General features: G+C 37.3%; 1 protein-coding gene across 1 annotated transcript in view; it reads right to left on the reverse strand.

Annotated features, from left to right (window-relative positions):
* The window catches only part of PTPRN2 (protein tyrosine phosphatase receptor type N2), a 663,462-nt gene that overhangs the window by 479,246 nt on the left and 162,348 nt on the right, over window positions 1-21,868 (reverse strand). The window contains exon 3 of the mRNA XM_037386391.1: window positions 12,446-12,559. Coding sequence (XP_037242288.1) covers window positions 12,446-12,559 — 114 coding nt within the window. The remainder of the gene's footprint in view (window positions 1-12,445; window positions 12,560-21,868) is intronic.

A 21,868-nucleotide genomic window follows, 5' to 3' on the forward strand; every position in this document is an offset into this window, starting at 1 on the left:
ATTTTGATACTGAAGGTATGTTTTTAAGACAACCCAGTAAGATGTCAGTAACACTTTACTATTAATGCTTAGCTAAGCCTTCAAATAAAATTTTTAGCATAACGCAGGAAGGTTATCTGTTGGTTCCTAAAGCAGAAGAATGCAGTAGTAAAGATGAAACAATAAAATTATTCAGAAAGATTCCAGCAGAACAGTTAAGTGACCAATTTTATCTAAAATCTTACCGAAACGTGAAGTGGGATTTCTTATATACTAAGTGCTAAAGTTGAGCATTTAATTAGACTGTCAAATCTAGGAGGACCAGAAGTAGATTAAACTTTGGATACTTATACATAGTGATCAGACACTGCAGTGCAAAGGAAGGATTAGATGGTCATAACTAATCTAAGTTTTAATTAAAATTTAAAAGCAGACAGGTTTTGCACTGCCCACAAGGGAGAAAAAGCTGTGTTCCAGCGCGATGCATTGAAGTGTATTTTTCTCATTTCTGAATTGAATTTTGTATCCAGTCTTTCTAGTGTTATTCTCAGCTTAAAGAAAATACTCCCATTTTAAGCAACCCACACTGAGGGCCACATTCCTTTTTTATTTATTGACTGGTGGAATTACCTCACAAGTTAATAAGATGGTAGTAAGAAGTTTTCAGTGTTGATGAACATTTCAATTTTAAATTTAAATTCAGTGTATGGCTCTCTAAGCATTCACTGCCCTCTGCTCAAGCCTACAGGCAGTGTCTGAACAAAGTTCACTTTGATGGAAGGGAAGAATATTCTAAAATTGTCTCTCCCACATAAATGCAAAAAAATGCTAATGCTCGATCTTGTAGAGAGTTTCCAATGAAGACTGGTGGTAATGTTGGAGCTATAACTCAGAACATAAGATAATGCATCTTTCTTCCTATTGTAGGGCTGATTGACTTATTCATCATGATTTCATTAGATGGTGAGTTCAACCCTTCTTCTATGTTTCCAATTAATTTCTGACTTCTGTAAAAGTATTCATTATTCATAAATATTTTATGAAGTGTTTAGGTGAACAATTTTAAACCTAATGAATTTTTTAATCTCTGTTTCTTTTTCCACTTGGAGTGACTGGCCCAAGTCACATAGAACTGACCTTAGCAAATACTTTCAGTGCATGGTGATACTCATTAAAGTTAGTATATGTACAGTTTTATTATAAAGTCATAAACCTCTTAGGTTAGAAATTTATTGGTGATGAATATCAAATATTGTTTGAAGAGCCTAAATATTATTCTTTACAGAGGAAAAGTCCAAACCTTTAAAATTTTGCCTTTTTTAGAAGAAAACCTACAAGAGACACCAGGAGGAGATTGAGGGGAAGAGGCCCAAGGGGCCACTTAGCACAAGTACTTTGCACTAACTCTCCTCCCAGATAAGAAGAGGTTGATGGAAAAGCCGGTAGGAGCTGCAAGCAACCTGGAGGAGATGGTGGGGTCACGGGCCTGACAGTGAGGATTGCTGTCTAGCAACTACCCCAGAGAAAAGTGAAACAAAGATTCAGCAGGTCTCTGTGTGCTGAGTAACCGGCTGAGGTCTCCACAGGAACAAACAGCCAGCTGCTTCTGTGGAGAGGCAAGGGCAAGTGGGCAACAGCAGGGTGGCCCCACGGAGGCAGGGATGCAGCAATTCCAGCTAATATTTTGGGGGCAGAAAAAGTGGGAGATGAAAGAAAGTGTCTTTTTCTTTTGGAATTATATCTTGCTTATATATTTCTACTGCTGCTTAAATGGGAAATTAGGAATTTTACAGAGAACAGACCTATCTCATGGGGAGTTGCAAAGAGAAAAGGTATGCAACTGAACAAAATAACTGACCTTTTGATCATGTAGAGTTTTGAATAAGGAGGGATTTTTTTACATTGTTTTGCAGCTAGTATTAAATCCCTCTAACATCTTGAATGTGACTATTAGCTGGATGGCTGCTAAAACCTAGTAACTACAAACAGAATGAAAACCTCAATGTTTGACACTATTGAATGTCACTAACTGTAACATTATCAGAAGCGAACATAGCTTGGTTACAGTCTACCTGGAAAGACCTTAAACTCATCAAACTATTCAAAAAAGCTGAGCTGGAATGCTTAAGTCTTTTTATTTGCTTACTCTCCTGCTACTGAGGAAGGGGTAGAGTGGGAAAGAAAGCATCTGTACAAAATGCATAAGCAACTCTGAGCAATGAAGAAAAGTAATGCTCCAAACTCAGTACTTAAATTCAAAGAATAGTTTATGAAAGAGGTGATGTGGTCCAAGGAGTGCCTTTTGGTTTGCTTTCCTGGCATACTAAAAAATAATAAAATAGAAGTGATTTTATTAGCCTATATTGGGCTACATTAGGAGAATAGACAGCACTTAAAGGAGAGTATTACCCTTCTCTACTCAGCAGCAGTGTGGGCACATCTAGATTACTGTGTCCATTTTTTGACACAATTTCTTGAACAGGGGTTCAGTAAAGAAACTGACACTGTAGAAAGTCCACCAGAGGGTTACCAAGCTGGTTGTGTCATACGACCAGCAAGAAGAGATGGCACAGGGGCTACTTTTGTGTTGTGAAGAAGCGACTACGAGTGGACCTTAGCCAGCAGCAATGCAGCCTACAGCAGCATAGAGGGTAGTTTAAAACACAACAGAGTCAAATTCATCTTACTTTTGACTGATAATAAAACAAGGAACAAAAGCCACAAGATGTAGTGTGGGAGGATTATGTTGCACATGGCAAGAACCTTCTCTCAGGGGCTAGCCAAACAGGTCAAACTTCGGGTAAAACACAAAGATTTTAAAATTCCATTCCTTGGAAGTTTTCAAGACTCAAGCAGGCAATCTGATACAGTTTCCAGTTATCCTGCTTTTAGACAGAGACTGAACTAGATAACTCCCAGATGTCCACCTAATCAGCACTTCCATGATTCCTCTAAGCATTTCTATGTATTTAACATTAATTATTTGACCTGTAGTTGTTAAATTTTTCACATAAGGACAACACCAAAGGAAATTGTAAATTTGAAATTTGTAATATACCCTAACAATTTCTCAGAAAGTCTTTTTCACTATGGACAGATATGTAATATTGCATATTGGTCATTTGCCATGAAGGAAATCAACCAGCAGCTCCTAATGAGGACCAATGTGGAATTTAAAGTTTGCAAAAAATACTCCATCAAAAGATGTCATCTTGCAAATATAGCAATAAATGGCAACATAATAGCTCCTTGAAAAATTGGGGGGGGGGGGGGGGGAGGCGCGGAGGGGATCTTTTCGCAAAACATGTATTCATTGGAATATCTCAGCAAATGCAAACTGCCTGGAAACTCACAAAGCTTAATACCCAAGACATCATACAAGTTGCAGTCAGTTTCAAGTTGTGCAATTGTGCTTGTACAGAAACAACCGTGGGTCACATCTGTGACTAAGTGTGACCTTCCTTCCATTCCTTTACTCCTACAACTAACAGAGACTTTTTTTCACCATGGTTATTTCTTAACATTTGAGCACAGCAAAGACATTCCAATGTGTTATAAACCAGGCACTTACTGTGAGAAAAAAATTAATACAAAACATGATTAAATAAAACTCAGTGATTATGGAATTAAATTCTTGGGTAAGGTTAACATATCTTTATCATTTGTAGATTGTTCTATATTTTTACCATGTTCATTGTGCCATCAATTAAGTCAATCAGTGTGATGGTATCTCTAAGGGTAAGTAGCTCCCTCAAGGGCCAGATTTGGGACACTGACTCAGATCAGTTGCTGCTTGTCAGCTAGCTGGAGCCTGACAGAGAAAAAAAATCTACAGTCCCTCTTCCCCCACCTATTGCCTTTTTAGTCAACTCCTTTCATTACAAAAAAGTTTCTTAGCACCCTGAGCCCAAGTTTCTGGACCAACCCTCTCAAGCTCAGAAGAGCAGCTATGCTATTCCCTTGTATTGCATGCTCTCCCCCTGCCTAATATCACACTCCCTGCACTTTTCTGCAGTATCTGTGTCCCCTCTCCATGCATCTTAGATACCTTTTTTGGCCTATCAGCTGGGTAAAATGCAGGTTGAGTCTGACCAGCTCCAAAACACAAAAATAACGCATTGGCTGTAATGTGTATGCAAGAGCCAGCTGCTTCTGAACAAATGGGTAACAGCTGATTTTAGCCCAGCAGTGACACTAATGCTCTTTTGCTCCTCTACATAGCTAGTGATTTTCTAGAAAAGCATTTCATGATATTTATTACACAAGAAAAGCTCAAGTCTGGTCAAATACTGTTTAAACTGGGGACAGATGAAAAACTACTAGAAGGGAAAGTGATAGATGCACAGAGAGTGTTACCATCTCTAACAGCATTTTTTTATCAGACGAGAAAAAAGTAATAGAACAGCAAACGTGAAGGAGCACCTGAAGATAAACCAGCTTTCTCGGAATGTATCAGACTAGAGGATGCTCAGACAGGAATTTTTCCTCTTCACAAAAGCAAGTGGAGCTATAAAAACCTAAAAGGAAGGAACAGGTCAGTTTCTAAAATGTTGCAGACTCAGCAACCTTATACTTACTGAGTCAGATATTTTGTGTTGTTGGGTAGCTCACAGGTAAAATAAGGAAAAGAATGTCAATTTTTTGACCATGCTAAAGAAATGTGAAAATACTGCATTCAAAAAACCCCACAGAAACCCCAAAATGGGGCCAAGAATAAGAAAGTCGTTTGATAGCTGTTTGACATACGCTAAGTCAGAGGAAGATTATTTAAAGTCTTCCTAAAAGATCTGAGACACTTCAGTTAAATATGCTGTGCAATGCTTAATTAGAAACCAAACGGCAATGGGAATAAAAGATTAAAAATTAGGGGAAAGTCCTTTTTGCCATTTTAAGACTATGAGAAGCTTCAAAAGAGAAACTGAGCAATTGACAAGTGTTTGGGGGATGGTATGATTTTATTATCATGAACTGCACTGTTGATCCATGACCATACACATATATAAGCAAAACAAAACAGGAGAACCTGTGAAATACAGTGAGTATATGCTAAGAATCAGCATGAAAGAAAACACAAGTGGAACTGAAAAAGAGATTTAATATCAGCCAGCCTTTGGCAGAAACTGCTACATTTATCAGAAGCATTCTGACAAAGCCATAAGATAAGGAATGAAAACATCTTAAGCGAAAAGTGTGCGTGTGTGTGTGTGTGTGTGTGTGTATATATTCTGTAGAGCAAAGGAGAAAAAAAATTGTAGGAATTCATACTGATTACTAAAACAAATTAAAGCTTCAAATCATACCATGGTGTACTGTGAGGGACCTGATCTCCCTATTGAGGTTCTGTATGAATAAAATTAAAATCATGATTTTCAAAAAGTAAGCCTAAATGTTTCAGAATTTAATGTCCTTTTATAAAACTAAAAATACGTCAAGCATTAGGTGTCATTAAGTGTTGATATATTAAAAGAATGTGAGGCCATGTAGATAGAGATAAAAGCTGCAGACAGACAAATGTAATGAATACAGAAATAGAAAAGGAAAACAAATTCCCTAGTAATAAACAAGTAAGGAAGAAAACACTAGTAGTGCAATGATAAAAAAATAGTCTTATGTTGAATATGTAAATATATTATAATTAAGGACACAAAACAGCATAATTAGGTTGGATATGCTATACTGTTACTCACAATTTCCAAGAGTAGCATTATTGGAGAACACAGCAGCTAAAGAAGTAATCTCATGCTTGAGCTGACATTTGCTGACATTCCAAGTATAGGAACAACTGTCAATGAACTGCAATTTGATTGTTGTGTGTTCGAGTGTGTTTTAAAAACATATTGTGTACCCACACCACTTGAAGCTTAGTGTATTCCCAGACCAAGGTCCTGTGGAACGTGTTAATTTTTTTAAAGAATGACCTAAGAGAGTAAGAATGATGTTCCAAGCCACATGTGACATTATTAGAGCAACAAGTTAATGAATAACCCAAATCCAAAGACTTTTTGTTGTTGAGCTGTTGCTCAGTTTAATGCTGAGAACAAGGCCATCCAGGGAAGCCTGGTGACCTTGCTCAGTGCTGTCCAACAGGAACAAGAAAAGACTTCTTTAGTTTTTTTCCAGAGAGGGAGGAAACAGAGGCAGTCTCCAAATTTCAAAGACAAGAAAAAGAACAAACTGTGGAAGAACCAGCACAGAAAACTTCATGGAAAAGACTAAGCATTAATGCACAGGTTAAGATCCATGAGGTGCCACAGAGATCTTCAAAACAAAGGAGGCAAGGCAGGAATTGATCGACAGCCTTTGGTATTTGCATTATATTATCACTATTTTCTTCGCTTCCTTTGGAAGAACTTTAAAGTTATCTGGGCCACAAAGAATTTAATATTTCCTGGTCTTAGTCAGCAATCGTCACTGCTGTTTGACAGAAACATGACACAAAGGAGACATGCAGACCATTTCTGCTTTCTATCAAGCATACTAGTTAATGTGTTATCTTATCAAAAACACAAGTAAAAGCTCTGATTGATCATTCTTTTTAAACAAAAGGAATATGATGCTATTGGGATGACATACATATCTTCCAGAAAAGCAATACTGAAATGATACAAGATCAAAAAGCTTTACACAACAGTTATGGATGCAGATAAAATTAAATATATATTTTAAAAGTTTTCTTCTATAATTTCTAATATCTTTCCCCAAATACATAGGATCTGCTTTGCTCCTATAATAAATTTTTGTAATGAAAACACATTTTTCATAAATACCAATTTCCTGAAAAGAACATTTTTCACAAATGTCTTATATGGCAAAGAGGAAGGCAACATCATGCCAGATTATGTCTGGTAAGCAAAGCATCCATACAAGAAACCAAACAGAAAAAAAAAACAACTGTATTTTTTTGTTCTGTGCTGTGCAACACACAGGTGTTCAAAAATTATTTCAAAATGTATTCTTTCTGCTTTATAAATAAATCTTTTTGGTTTTGCTGAAACTCATTCTTAGTTTTCTGAAGTTCTATTTAGGTCTTTAAGGACCAAAAAATTTCAGTGGTGCTTTAGCACTTAATACAGGCAAGAATTTCTTTTCAGTGCATTACTGTCCATTGAGCCACAAAGTTAAGGCAGCATGACAGTGATACCAGCAGAAGGTAAGTATGTCCAGTCCTGGCTGAGTTCCTCCAGTGTAGCATGTCATGGGGTTTATGCTTCAATTCCTGGCTTCAGCACCGTCTAGGAGAAGAATTTGCTCCATACACAGATGTCTGGACCCAGCTGATACCCAGGAAATTTGATGTAAATGCACTGCTCTTTTCAAATATACTTTTTTTTCCTAAAGGCCAAAAAAAGAGTTCGCCTTCCTTTATATCAATATTTGAATTCAAAGAAAAACCTGCTGTTTCCCACCTCTCCTGGTTTCAGCTTTCTATATACTTCCATAATGATGTGATAATCACCTTGCAAATATGTGCAAGAACTGCATTATTCCTTTTAAGTTTATTTCAAAACTGAGCTTATAAAGGTTTACTTTCAAGTCCGTTACCTTTGTTGTAGTAACAAATGATACTTTTCCTTGAAAAATAGTCCTGACTGAAATATTTAGCAACCCTTTCGTAATTCATGCTGCATGTGACAAGTCACATCCATTTCAATTTTCAAGTTAACTGATTGTAAATAATTTTATTTTTTAAAACAAATTTGCTGTAAGAGTATAAAATTATTTTTAGCAAAGTTATATTAATCACCTTACACTTAACTGCTTAGAATTAATTTAGCACAAGTATTTTTTTCCTCCCTGTCAAGAGCTTCCTGGGTTGCAAAGAAAACAAACAAGAGGAAAAAGGTGCTATTTTTTTTCAAATAGTCTGTAAATCTGTTGCCTATTTTCACAGCCCATGAGCCTCTCCTGAACATCTTGCTGACCTGAGCTACATGAATTTAAAAAGTCTATCCTATATCCTATTCTTTTCGGTTCTTTTAATAACACTGTCGATATTTAAATGTCTTTAAGCGGGACTTTCTTCATAATAATGTGAAACTTTCTTTGAAAGTAAAGTTTTGAACAAGAAAGTGTTACAGCAAAAATTAAGTAGCAACAAACATACTCAAGAATCTTTTAGTAATGACTCCAACTTACTAAAAACAAAAAAACATCTATCTGATTTTTTTTTTGTCATACTCATGCTGCATGGTTCCTGCAGTAAAGTGTCAACAGCTGCAACTTTGTTAATATTTAAGTGAACCATGAGACAGAAGCTAAACTACTGATTATTAGCTAACATGCTTTGTTTCTAATACACAGTGTTATGTCAAACTGTGCTAGAAATAGTGTCCACAGGGCATATAGCAAACACAAGAACATGACTTCCAGTTCAAGACAACCATATGCCGCCAAGCACGTAACACTGAGAAAGTATGAACGCTGTAAAATGTTTCTGTATGCTTGAACTTTCTTTATATTTTTTCCCTAAACAGGCACAGTGGCCACGCCCAGAGGCAGAATTCTAAGTCAGATGGGCATTTCTTGTGACTCTGAGCGAACACACTTCTTCTGATACCTTTAAGAAGTGTGTCCTCCAGGCTCCATCTCTGAGCTCTTTTGTCAATAACGCTCACTGCTATGGCAGCTGCGCTTTCACAGACTTAGTACCATGTTATCACCTAGTCTGAATTACTAGTTGGAAACTATTCTATAAAACTAACATAAGTCCTTCTTGGAGTAAACAAGTTGAGAAATACTACTGTTCTCTTTTATGATTGCTTATGCTACTATTTCAAGTATCATTTATGCATTACTGCTTGAGTTATAATGTACCATGATTAGTCCTTCTATCCCAATTTCTGTACTTCTAGTCTTATAGGTAAATAATCAGTGTGAAACTGTTTCCACAGGCTTGCTAAGAATCTTAGTGATGCGATCATTTTGTCTTCACAGTAATATTGTTGGGACAAGAAGAAAAGAAAACATTTTATAATCTATTTAATCCATTTAAGTAAAAAAAAAATAATAATTGTGCATTTCAGGTCAAACAGGAAAGTGCATAGATGATTTATCATTGTTGGTATATTCCAAGAAGTGTCTTCTCCCAAGCTGGACAAGAGGACGTAGAAGACCAGCCGTAGGGATAAGTATTTCCATTTCCTTCAGGCACTGCTTATTCACCCCTCCATCCTGATACTTCATTTCCTTTTTCCACTGATTTAGTCCTATCTAAACAGCATCCTTTTTATTGTCCTGTTTATCAATGAGAAATGTTTCAAGCCCTCATAAATTATGAATTATAGCACTACCAACTTCAGAAAGTGATTCATCATGTTTCAGCAACTATGGGAAGTGCTTTTCCCATATGGTCACATTTATAAAGTGAATCTTCAGAAAATCTTCGTGAAGAGTATTTAGAAAGATTTGATTGACTCAAGGACAGTGTGAGTGAAAATGCCGTTAACAAGGGTATTTGAATGCTAACAGATCATTTCTTTGTAGGAAACTATCTAATGTTCCAAGGCATTCATTTCTATCACCTACTAGTAGATAATGTAGACAAAGATAGACTCAATGTGTAAAGAAGACATAATAACTATATCATTATGAAACCTGAATTCAATTTTAGTCAAAGTCCTTTATTAAACAGATTACCATCAGTTGTGTCACTCATCTAAGCCTCTGTCGTATGCTTCCCTATTGTAGTAAACATTTCAAGCTGGCAGAATCACAAATTATATTTGCCATACATATCATGTTGTCCTTTGTTTTACAGCACCTGACCATACAAACCTCCATTTAGACCATGATTCAAACATAAGCATCACTTAGAAGTGATCAGCAAACAGGAAAGAAAGAGGATGTAAATTTTATGAGGCTTTCTATGGATTATTATTTTTAATTCTGTGGAAATAGATGTCAACAGACTATTGCTAGAAAGAAAGAGGTGATTAGTAATACTACAAGACAACATCAGAAAGGAAACAAAAAAGAAAAAACAAGTCACATTAGAAAAATAAATAAATAAGAACCTAGTTAACAAGTCAATAACCTCCAAAATATCTGGTCCTTAACTGTATATGCATCTAATAAAAATAGAAAGTATTCAATATAGACTTTACTAATAAAGTTTTGCTTATTATAGGACCTACTATATAGTCTTTCAAAAGAAAATTGTCCTGCAGTTTACAAAAAGGAGAGATGAGATGCTGTCCCCTATCCTTTCCAGGGAAGGTGAGTATCACCATGTGGAGTTAGTCAGTATCTTGTGGAGCAGACAAGAATGGAATACTACAAAGGAAATAAGACTTCTGAAAAAATTAAGCCCTTTCTTGAGGTTACCTGAAACATTTGTGTGGTCTTGACATCTTGCTTATCCACACTGCAGAAGTGGTCATAGTGGTTTGCACACAATTTACAGGAGGAAACTGTGCAAGTGACCACCACAGCCAAAAAACATGACCTAAGGTCTAGGTGTATTACATCTGATAGCACTAGCAAAGAGCAGAGTCTTCTTTTAGCAATCTGATGTCAGTAATCCATTAATCTGATAGACTGTATTGATTCTACTCCTTCCATATTTCTGTCCTCCCTAAACAGTTCAGAATTTAAGGATACTGAGGGGAAAAAAAAAAAAAAGTGATTTTATCACATCAATCACTTGAACGAGAGCATTCAAACATTCTGTTATCTTTTACAGACATATTTAGGATTCCCTTCACTGGGATACCCACAGGCCACAAAAAATGCTTACAAAAGTTTTATATCAGTTCAAAGCATATACACATTTGTGTATGCACCTCTAAATGTCATGTCTAAGAAACGATAAAAGCTAAAGTGTTTTCATTCTCCACCACAGTTTCATTCTCTGTGTTCTTTGTCATTGTCTTGCTATGAAAAAGTAGGAGACAAGTCCAAGTTTCAAGGCCTAAGTTTCCTTCAAAGACGGAATACTGCAGTTTATTGCAACAGGCACATCCAGGGAGGTGGGTTGCTCATGACAGATCCTAGGAAGGGTTGGTTTATTGATCAGAGAAGCATTTAGTAGGGGGAAGTCACATCAGTTGTGTGGAATTAACTAAAAACTTATGGTAGTCAGGGAAATGGAGACAGGTAAGCATCTTTTGAGATGACCTGGGGTATCATACCAGCCTCTGAATGTGCCCCTCCAGCAGGGCATGGGTCTCCTGCACGTCTCTCACCTCTGACATCCCCATGGAGGAAGCTTTACATGTATAGGACTCACCACTGATATTCAGGCAATGTAAATGAGTGCTGACCGTCCATGATCAATTTATGATATGATCAATTTAGATATCAATTTAGCTGTCTTATTGCGATGAATCTGCCCCCCTTCTTTACTACATTCAAACATAAAGCAGATACTAGCTTTTCTGCTTGTACAATGTTACCCTGATGAAATAGTATTTTCATAAATTTGCTTGCATAACTTAGCCTTTAGAAAATGACAAGTTAAAGAGCCACAAGTACTATTCACATGTAACTAAATCAGTCAGGAGTTACTACAATCAAGTTTTTATGAGTTTGCTTCATGTGGATGGGCTGCTGGAAAGGAAATAAATCTCTGAAAATTTTGTTGATCCTCTAAATAAGTGGTTTCCAAACTAGAAGTCCAGCCCCTAAGTATAGACATGAACTCACAAGTAATCAATTTTTTCTAGTAATTAAACTAGCATCATGCTAATATAACATTACTAGTTTGTAATTGAAATTGGAAGTGGAAAATATTTAGGAACAAACCTCCACACAAATGACGCAAATGCAAAATTAACCATTCCAAAAGTCCTCTTGGAACAATTTAGATTACAAAGATCTCCTGGTCCAGCAGCTATTCTAACAGCTTTATTTCATGTGTAAGTACCTAGAAAGTTCATTCACCTTTTTTGGCTTTCACTTTATGCAAGTTTTGGTTTGTTAGTTCAAGTTATGCCATTCAGAAGCTCTAACATCCTTTCTGGCTTTAGAAAAAGCACAAAAATTAACTTCAGAAAACCAAATAAAAATTAAAAGAAACAGAGTAGATGCAGCTTGTAATGAAATCAGAGCAGTTCTGCTTATCTGAATTAATTTGAAAGTTAAGAACTGTTTCTACCTAACTGTAAGTTGTGTGTTTTCTGCCCGTGCACCCTAAACTATGCTCTGGTGCAAAAGTATACGTGGTAAATTATTTTCCTTTCCTGCCGATTTATTTATATGACACCAGCATTCATAGACACTAAACTTTCATTGTACAGAGTGTCAGTCACAGACATGCACTACAAAGGGAAGAAGCACGTCTCCTGAAATTGCTTCACCAAGTCCTTGTCGCAGATTCAGTGAGTCAGGCGGCTTTATACTTGTATAAAGTCTGCACTACTGGGCCTGAAAGGCACCGTGTTTGGAAACTTCTGAAGACATCACCTCAGAGGGAGCACAAGATAATTGTAACGCAGCACAACTAACCCTACTCCAGTTTTTACTATACCTCTGTGTGAGAGCTTCTCCAGGATGATCCTTAGGCGCTGAAGAACAGGAGGTGAAATGTCATATTTATATATGTCTACTACTGGCACTCGCTGACATCGCCCAAATATTCCATCTGCAGGAGAGAGAAGAAGAAAAGGAAAAATATAGACTTTGTTTTTTGAGAGGAAGAAATGCGTGATAAGATGCGCATTTCCAATATATGCTAATTATATACTGAGGGAATCTTTTAAAAGACATTTTAAAAAGCTATCAAAGGACTACTGAAGTCATGAGACAGTGTATTTTCTATCAAAATAAATAAATACTGGAAAGAATATTAGTTGGAGGAAGATTCTACTGTACAAGTTATGCATACAGTTTATTTTATAAATTTCTGATTTCTGCCTCCCAAGTCTTTTAATGTAAGACTTCTTTACTGACAATTCAGTGGGAAAAGTCTTAATGTTCGGTGCCTACTATGTTGCAGATGAAAAGTGCAGCATCCAGAAATATAAATATTAATTTTCAGAAACTATGAGGATTTGCTGAAACATTTTTAATGCAGGCACTGTGTGTTAGGCATTGGTAAATGAGAACTGAATCCGTAATGGCTAGTAAAAGCTCATTTCAAGAAGTACCCTCTAATGAATGCAATAAAAGAAAGCTGCTCACAGAACAATGAGATATTAATGTGGCCTAATTTATTTAGCTCCATTCCATTTGTCTAAAATGACAGACTCTTCTCATCAATGTCTTTTCAAATCACACCTTCTAATTAATTTAGCTTCTTATTAGTCTTTATTTAGAAAATTGTTCATTTTGAGACAAGCTTCCTGTGTATGTGTGGGAGGAACAGGGAGTTCAAACTTTCAAATTACCTTTCTCTCTTTCATACAAAAGACTAATTCAGAGCCTAGGTGCTTCACATGCAATCTGACCATCTGCAATCCTAGGCCTCTGAGAAAGAACGTGGTTTCATTTATTGTTCAAAACAGTTCTCTTCTATATAGTGATCCAAAGGAAGCAATTTAAATGCAACAAGTTTAATTAGCAAAATATTCTACTGCAGTACTAGATTTAACACGGTAATTACGTCTGCTCTGATATTACCTCTGCGCTCAAAAAGGATAGCTACATCAGATTAGCAGAAAATAACAGTACGTATTAATTTGCAAATGTCCATTACTTTCTCTGCTACTTCACAGACCTAAAAGATTACAAATGGGAACTACTGGCCCAGCTGTTCACTAAACACAAATAATGGCATAAAAGAAAATAAACCAATCTAGGATGCAGAAAAAAAGGGTATTATTAGCCTTCAGTCTTAAACACAAATACCTCATTGAAATTAGGCAACTTTTTCTTTCTTTGGCTTTCCAATCCTCCTGTCACTTACAACTGCCAAATTAAATTAATCCAAATTAAAAACTTACCTCTGAGTCTAATTCTGTTATTGGAAACTAGGTTTAATTTAGAAACCACAGACACAGAATTGGTTTGGTTTTCTGCCGAATAATGTATAAAGCAGCCTAACAGCAGATTAAAATATTTATCTCCATTTAAAAACCTGTTGCAGTTGGAAACAAGCAAGGTATATTAATAGCAGTCACTTGTAAATGGATGGATAACAGGAATAAATAAGGTCTTGATTCAGAAAGGAACAGAAGAACATTTCAGTGTTTAAGAGCAAGACCATTCAAAATGAAGCATAATTTGAACTCGCCAGATCCATTTCAGAATACCACCATTAGTGGCTACAAATAATTAGGACAAAATTATATAAGCAACTAATACTGCATTTAGAGTTCAGAAAAGCATACACATTTGGCATACTTTAAAGTATTTTGTATTAGGTATCATTTAAAGATATCACCACAGATGCAAAAGTTGATTCACTAACAAACTCTAAAAGAGCCCTAAACTTTTTTTCTAAAACCAGAGTTCACAGAAACCTTTAGCCTACCGCCTTTCAATAGAACAAAACCTATTTAAAGCCTAAAATTAACAATTAGCACATGAGTTCAAGCTGCATTACACAATCTATCCAAAAACACTGGGACTGCTTAGGGAGAAACTGCAAGTTACTTTGGCTTTTGTATTTGAAATATGGGCATAATAAGCTTTGAAGAGTCTGCAATCACAAATAGTGCTCTGCTTTGCTAAATGCAGTACTAGGAGAGTGGAGAAGGAGTAGTATGCCCCAAGGAGTGGTTGGCAAATGCCATCTCTAAAGTACAGAGGATCTTTATAGTGGGGATTATAGCTGGACTGGAGTTGTGCAAACAGTAGATTTCATAGCTCGGTTCAGTAGCATTTTTTTAAAAAGTAGGAATTTTCCTAGGTTTTTCTATTTCTGGAGATGCCGGGGTTTGTTTGGTTAGAGTTGGTTAGTTTGGTTATGGGTTTTGGTTTGGTTTGGGGGGTTTTTTTTGGTTTTTGTTTTCTTTTGTTTTGTTTTTTATTGCAAGGTTTCTGTGGCAAGATTTAAAACATAAAAAATTAAATTTAGGTTAAGCATTCAATTTTCAGAGTACCTTTTAATTAAACTTCAAGTTACATAGATCATGGAAAAAAAACAGGCAAGGAGGAGCCATTGTACAAAAAATACATTTGCAAAAGTTCCCCTAGTTTTTCTTTCCAATAAATTTATTTAGCAGATGTAGCCCTAATTCAGAAATGGCTTTAGTCCAGCATAAACATAATTTTCACTTAAGGTACAGCTGATGTTTAAAAGCTGTCCAGCTTAGTCTGCCATGAACTATCCAGAACCACTGTGATCTTTACAGTGAGTAAATACACGGCATACCTTTCCAGACCAGGTGCACCCACCTTCAGCACAGGGCAATGTGTGGCTGTTGCAGTGTATCAGTCGGTGTCTCAGCACCCTGTCATGCACCCATTTGATCTCTAATAGCCTCCAACAAGCAAATTGCCCAAATTTGTCAGGAAGCAAAAAGGAAAATGGAAAATGGAAAAGCCACCCAGATTCTACAGTAAATGTCATATGGCAGAGGAAGTTCAAAGCATGAGTGATGCTTTAATAACTGCCATCCACTGCCTATAGCTGTTAAGAGTGTGTTCATACTGAACTTTGATTAAAATTGTATTCGGAGAAGGAACGTAATATGCAAAAGACATCTGCTCTTTACACATGCACAGAATGAGGGAAGGTTGAGACAACCGATCAATATACACATATGGTTGCTATTAAAGTGCTATCATTTGCTAACCGTTAGCAAAAAGGAGTATCTGAAATTTCCATAGTAATATCTTAAAAGTTATACTTAGACCTGGAAACATCTGCGTTAACAGCATGGTGATGTTGACTTTTAGATGGCTTCTACATTTGTTTCCATAGAAGAGACTAAAACAGAAGAATAATATACCCAAGGAGACAGCAAGATGCTTCTATTTGGCCGTTTTGCTAATAGGTTTAATATTAGAGAAAGAATACAAGCATAAATTTGTCCAAGCTGCTATTTAAAATCTTGAATTTTGACAAATATATATTGCAAAGTTAGATGCCAAGATTAAAAGACAGAAATTTAACTTAACCAAGGTGCCCAGTAAGATCTCAAATAATGGCAGATGAACCTCTTTTATTAAAGACAACACCCCGGAGCACAGAACATCTATTTACACTGAATATTTATCAACTTCTAGTGAAAAAATTACAACTGATAGATTAAACCATGAACAAGTCAAAATACAAGTTCTAGAAGGGTGATTTTTGAGAGAGGTTTAGAAGCAAACAGAGAAGTCCCATCTTCATTCATTATTTTTGCCTACTTGCCATGAATTAGTAGATATTTATGACCTCTATTACCTACTGAGGAAGGAAGCATCATGTTGCATTCATGACATCTAGGTACTGAATTGATTAAAAGGAGAACACAACAAACTGCAGTTTAAAACAGTTTTGAAGAGTTGATTGCACCAGCAGGTTCACTTGCTAAGTTAGACAGACATCACATGCTTGACGGATACTGAAAAGTCTATGGAAATTTGCACTGAAGGGACCTTGAAGGGACTATTTGTGGGCAGCTGATATATTCAATTATTTTAAAATAGTGTTTCCTAATTAAAAAAAACAACAAAAAAACCAACCCCAAAAACCAACCCAAAACCCCAAACCCAAACAAACAAACAAAAAAAACCCCACCCCAGCGTATACTAAGCTATCCTTGGCTACAGAAAAATATCCCATCCTGGAATCACTAAGTATGGCTAATCCAACAACAGAAACTAAGGTGTTTTGGATAACACCAGCTAAAAAAAAAGAATGATTTTGTGTTGAGTATTTTGCTACTGGGCAAAGCTATGAGGACTGGTAGAGACACTGGAGTTTGTCTGCAGGCTGATGAAAACTTGATAGATGTAAATTAAAAGACTGTGTTCTGCAGTAATTAATTATTTAGACCTACATGCAGTGAAATTTTCACATGGCGCTGACAAGTGACCTTTGAAAGGAGCCTTCAAGAGATGCTTTGAAGCACCTGGTTCTGCTCTTCAAACTTCCTGCAGCAGCCAGAAAGGCAGTGGCTCTCTGGATGGTGGTACGCGCATAGGTGGGTCAACCAACACTTCATCTTCCTTGCCCTAACAACCTGACAACTGTTGAAATAACATAAAGTAGAGCTTTGTATAAAATAAAGTTTTGCCCCATACTGCAGGTGTTGTGCTATGTTCCTGTGTTGTAAACCAGAAAGTCCACGGACCCAGCGGTGTGTCAAACAGCACCTGCTGCCACCTTTGACTGTATCGTTTGTGCTCCTGCAGTTAATCAGGGAGCTTCCTCTCATGTTTCTGCAGTTTGCAGTGGGCACCATTCTGCAGCAGTTTAACCTCCTGGAACAAAAGGATTCTTTCTTCTCACTGAGTATGGGCATTGCTTCACACTCCTTCCCCCAGCTTCTAGTTTAAGGTGCTGTAAGGTCCAAGAGTAGTTTAGGACTAATGAAAAGGCCAGTACTTGAGGTCTCGTAAGCCACAGTTAGAGCCCCAGTTGCCTACCAGGAAGCCTGAATCATTTTCCAATGGGAAACGCAATATTTGCATCTCAAAAGTCTCATGATACTGGACTTCAAGGTCCACAGATGTTAAATGTTTTAAGAAGTACGAAGCAGGTTATTGAAGTATTTTACTCTTCTCTCCCTGCTACTCCCCTCCAGTATGGTGCTTGTTTTCAAAATCCCTTTTAAAAATTTTAAAATTAAAAATTAAGTGTTGCAGTTCCTTGAAGAGGACATCGAGCTGCATACCGGCAGGCTTATTTCCAAAGATACAGTCCACAGACCCACATTCAACATTTACAAGTAAGCTCTTCAGCAAACAGCATATTTTTCATATTCCATTTATTTAAAAAGATTTGTTCATAATTTATGCATCTACTTTCAAATTCTCTTTACAGAGACCACAGAGAGAGAAAGCGTGCAACTGCGGCTTCCGCAGCGCCGTTTCTCCTGCCGTGTTCTGCAGACGTTACCTCAGCGCTTTCAGGCAGCAAACGCTCACAGACCAGCCTCACGCACCGCGGCCGCTCCGCCGCGAGCTCCCAGCACTTTGGCGCCTTTTTTTCCCGCCCACGCCCGGGCAGCCGCCTGTGAGCGGTAATGACGCCACCTAGCGGTCACCGCCGCCGCGCCCTGCCGTGGGCCCCCCGGCCACCCTGCCCTTACCGGCCCCGGGCGGCTGCTACGTGCCTGGGAGTTTGTGAGGCAGTTGTTTAGAATTAAGAAATACCACACGAAAATAAAATTTATAAAAGGCCAGGATGTTTGTTTTTAGAAGGGATGCGTTATTACAAGTGAACAAAGTAGCGTGTGGATTGCTTGAAACAGAGTCAGTGGTGGCATTTGCTGCTGCTGGCGTGTAAGGCACAGCACATTATGCAACAAAAATACATTCTCAACCGTAAGTAAAACACAAAACACGTTTTTTTGTCGATTTATGTGGTAGATTTAGTAGAAACACCAGAAGAAGAAAACAGCAAGAATGTAAAATACACTAACCTTGGGGGAAGAAAAAATTAATCCCACAAGAAAATACCATGCCATGGACGCTCTTACTAACAGTGCAGTAAATACACTCTTCCTCAGCTACTAAATAAACTGCTCCCTGGAAGGCAAAGGCAACTTTTTAAGTTCTGCTGAAAGCCAGACCACCTCACAGTCCTATAGAAGACCTCTGACAAGGTTTAATGCCCCTCCTCACCTATCTGGAAACACATTTAAGGAAAAAAGTGGATGGACAGCCTGTTTTCAACCAAAAAAAACCCAAAACCTAAACCACCAGAATATTTCTGCTGACTGAAAGAACTGGATAGCATGTTAGTAATTACAAAAGTGCTTATATTAAAAGATAAATGTTCACATTAACAGCAGCATTGGTCAGCTGTTGTGCAAACATTGTGATAGGACTGGGATTTGCAAAACTTCGTATCATCCCAAGGCATGCCTGAGAGCAAATAGCTCTTCTGGGGATTTACGGTCCCCTTGTCTCAAGGAGTAATTCTGGGAGCAAGTTCTAGAGGACTGCCTTCTTCCTTCATTAAAAAAAAAAAAAAAAAAAAAAAAAAAAAAGATAACAGCCTTCAACAGAGGGGAAATATCATTTCAGGAACTATTTCTGTACTAACCTGCTAATTTAAGTGGTGCATTGTACAGTCCCAAAATATTACACACACTTTCACTTGAGAGGTTTTTTTTACATTACAGCAGAAATATGCAAAGTGTAGAGAAACTAACTAAAAAGTCCTGCTCTCTCTTGAATACAGCAAAAGGAGGGAAGAAAAGGACTGTGAAAAAAACTAGCTACAGCTTAACAAAGCAAGAGGAGAGCAGGCTCTCCATGAAAAGAAGTGCTGCCCACTTTCCAAAGCGCCCCTGTTATTCAGCTGAGCGAATGAGAGGTTCAGATTTCAACGCCTCCTTTCCGCGATTCAGAGCACAGAAATGAACCTCAGTCTCAACAGGTCGTACGTCAGCCTCCCAACCACAGAAATAATGGCCATGCCTTGGGAGGAAAGGGCGGGAGGGAGTTTAAGGAAAGGAAAAAGTAGAGATGAAAAGAAAGCAAGTCTCAAATTTTTACTGCTAGAGCCAATGTTCAAGTTGAATAATGCTTGAATAACTTGGTACTTCTCAGAGAACCAGATTTCAATTTTCCACAGCCTAGGTAACTATGTGGAATGAAGGCTATGTTTTTGTCTCCATCATGAGGACAACAAAGGATGACAAAGCAACGAGTGAACCAACATCTTCCACATCCAGATGACTGCTATAGTCTGTAATACACAGAAATCATCTGCCTGTAATTCTGGTCACAGAGACCGATCCAGACTTGAGAAAAACTTTGACAAAAACCCCCAGAAACTAACTGCAATATATTAAAGAGGGCTTTTCTAAGAAAAACTGCATATTCAATATTAACTATGATGTCTCTAAGAAAAAAGAGCTTGCAATCAAAATCATCTGAACGGCAGCTCCTTTTTTTGTCAATACTGCTACTAAAAAGAAAAGGAAGGAAAGGCTTAAACATATAAATCCTCCTCCAAGAGGAGAAATACTTTAAAATGAAGTGTAAGTCAAGTATTAGTAGGCTTACAATGAAGCTATCTCCTTTTCTTTAGCTCATTTAGTCACTGGACTTTAAGATTAACATGTAAATTTATACTTTACAGTGCTATCTCATCAGTGAGAAATCTGAGCCATGTACACACACCACACACACACACACACACCCCGAAAAAAAAATATTTCCAAAAGACAGAATACTGCACCAAATTCTGATCACAACATTACTGGAAAGATACAAATAAACTACAGAAATTTAGAGAAAAGGGAAAGAAAGGAGGTAGCCACATAGATCCTTAAGCATTGAACTCTGGTTCTTTATGGGAGAAGACGAAAAGTTTATGCAACCTGGTTGATTAATTATTTATGACATTATTGGGAGAAATGGAGTGAAAAGACAAAAATGAACACTGTGAATCCGAACAAGTTTCAAGCAGGGAGAAACTATTCTGAAGCTGTTCAACTCCCTCCTGGAAGAGTAATGGAGCTCCTATTTGCTTGCACTGTTTAAAATTAAGCCAGAGCAATGAGGAATGATGAAACATGAACAATTCTTTTTTTCTTTTTTTTTTTTTTTTTACTCAATATGCATTTATGAACAGAGGTTACTGAAGGGACTAGGAATTTATTTATGGAAGCAATGAGATGCAAATATACTAATGCTTATTTATGCACACTAATTTTCCAAGTATCGCCGAGATGTACTTCAGTCACTTCGAGGATCCCCATTACATTTTCGGTTGGTGCCAAGAATCACTCTGGTGCTGGCAGTGTCTTCACTGTGTGATCAGGCTGTAGCTGCTCCTGCATCTGTATTCCCAAGGTAAAAATAATTCTACAAGGAAACATGTTCAGCAAAATGGATTTCTGCATTAATTTTAATTTTGTGTTAAAAACAAAGGAATGAAAGTTTTAACTTGTGCTAAGTGTCAAGAGCTTATATTTTAAGAGTTAGTTATTACAGGTTTGCAGGAGACAGTATTCTTGTGAAAACATGACTAATGACCATTCCATTCATATTCATCAGGTGCAGTGTCTAACAGAGAAAACTTGGTTTATTTCTGACCTTTGCCAAACTTGCAGCTTTCTAGATCTTTCCAGGACAATATATATTGAGACAGCAGATTACTTTTGTAATCTGAGCTACTGAATTTATTCCTAATGGAATTTACTTCAGACATACATGAAATTATAGTAATAAAGTTCTCTATCACGTTCCCTAGCTGCAAAGTATTACAGAAATTATGAAAAATTATGTTATGCCAAGCTGAACACATCAGCAGAAATTTTAAATGCATTCCATTATGAAGGGGAGCGGAAACTTATAAACTAGGATAACTTCACAGAGTGATGCACCCTGTAGACTGATTGAGACTGTTTGGAGATATCTCAGAAATCTCTGCACCTTGCTCAGGTATGAAATATAGGCATGCCTATAGAAGCCACAGTACATCAAGCCTCTGGCAGCTTACGCACGGGCACTGGAACAGCCAAGAATCTCACCTCAAACTGAAAGAGGGATGCTAACAGTTTCTGCTGAAGAGTCTGGAAAGCATGAACAATCTGACAGTTTTCAAGCAAACTGTGCTTTAAAATAGCTAAATATGATGTTACATACCTGGGACCACCCATCAGGAGCTGCATCCAGAAAATTTCTTCCTATCAAAATGAATTAGAGTTCTGGACATAGCTGTCATCCCCCCCATGTGACAGAGCCTGAGCACTGCCCGCAGCTTTGCTAATGGCAATAAGTGAAGGGCATGAGACATTACAGTCCTCCTTGCTTGGTTCAGACCCCAGCATTCAGTCTGAGACAATAGCAGGGCAAAAGCTTTAATAAGGTTTGTGGATATAGGAACATGACAGCA

This window comes from Falco rusticolus, chromosome 4, assembly GCF_015220075.1.
Source record: "Falco rusticolus isolate bFalRus1 chromosome 4, bFalRus1.pri, whole genome shotgun sequence".
Taxonomy (NCBI): Eukaryota; Metazoa; Chordata; class Aves; order Falconiformes; family Falconidae; genus Falco; species Falco rusticolus.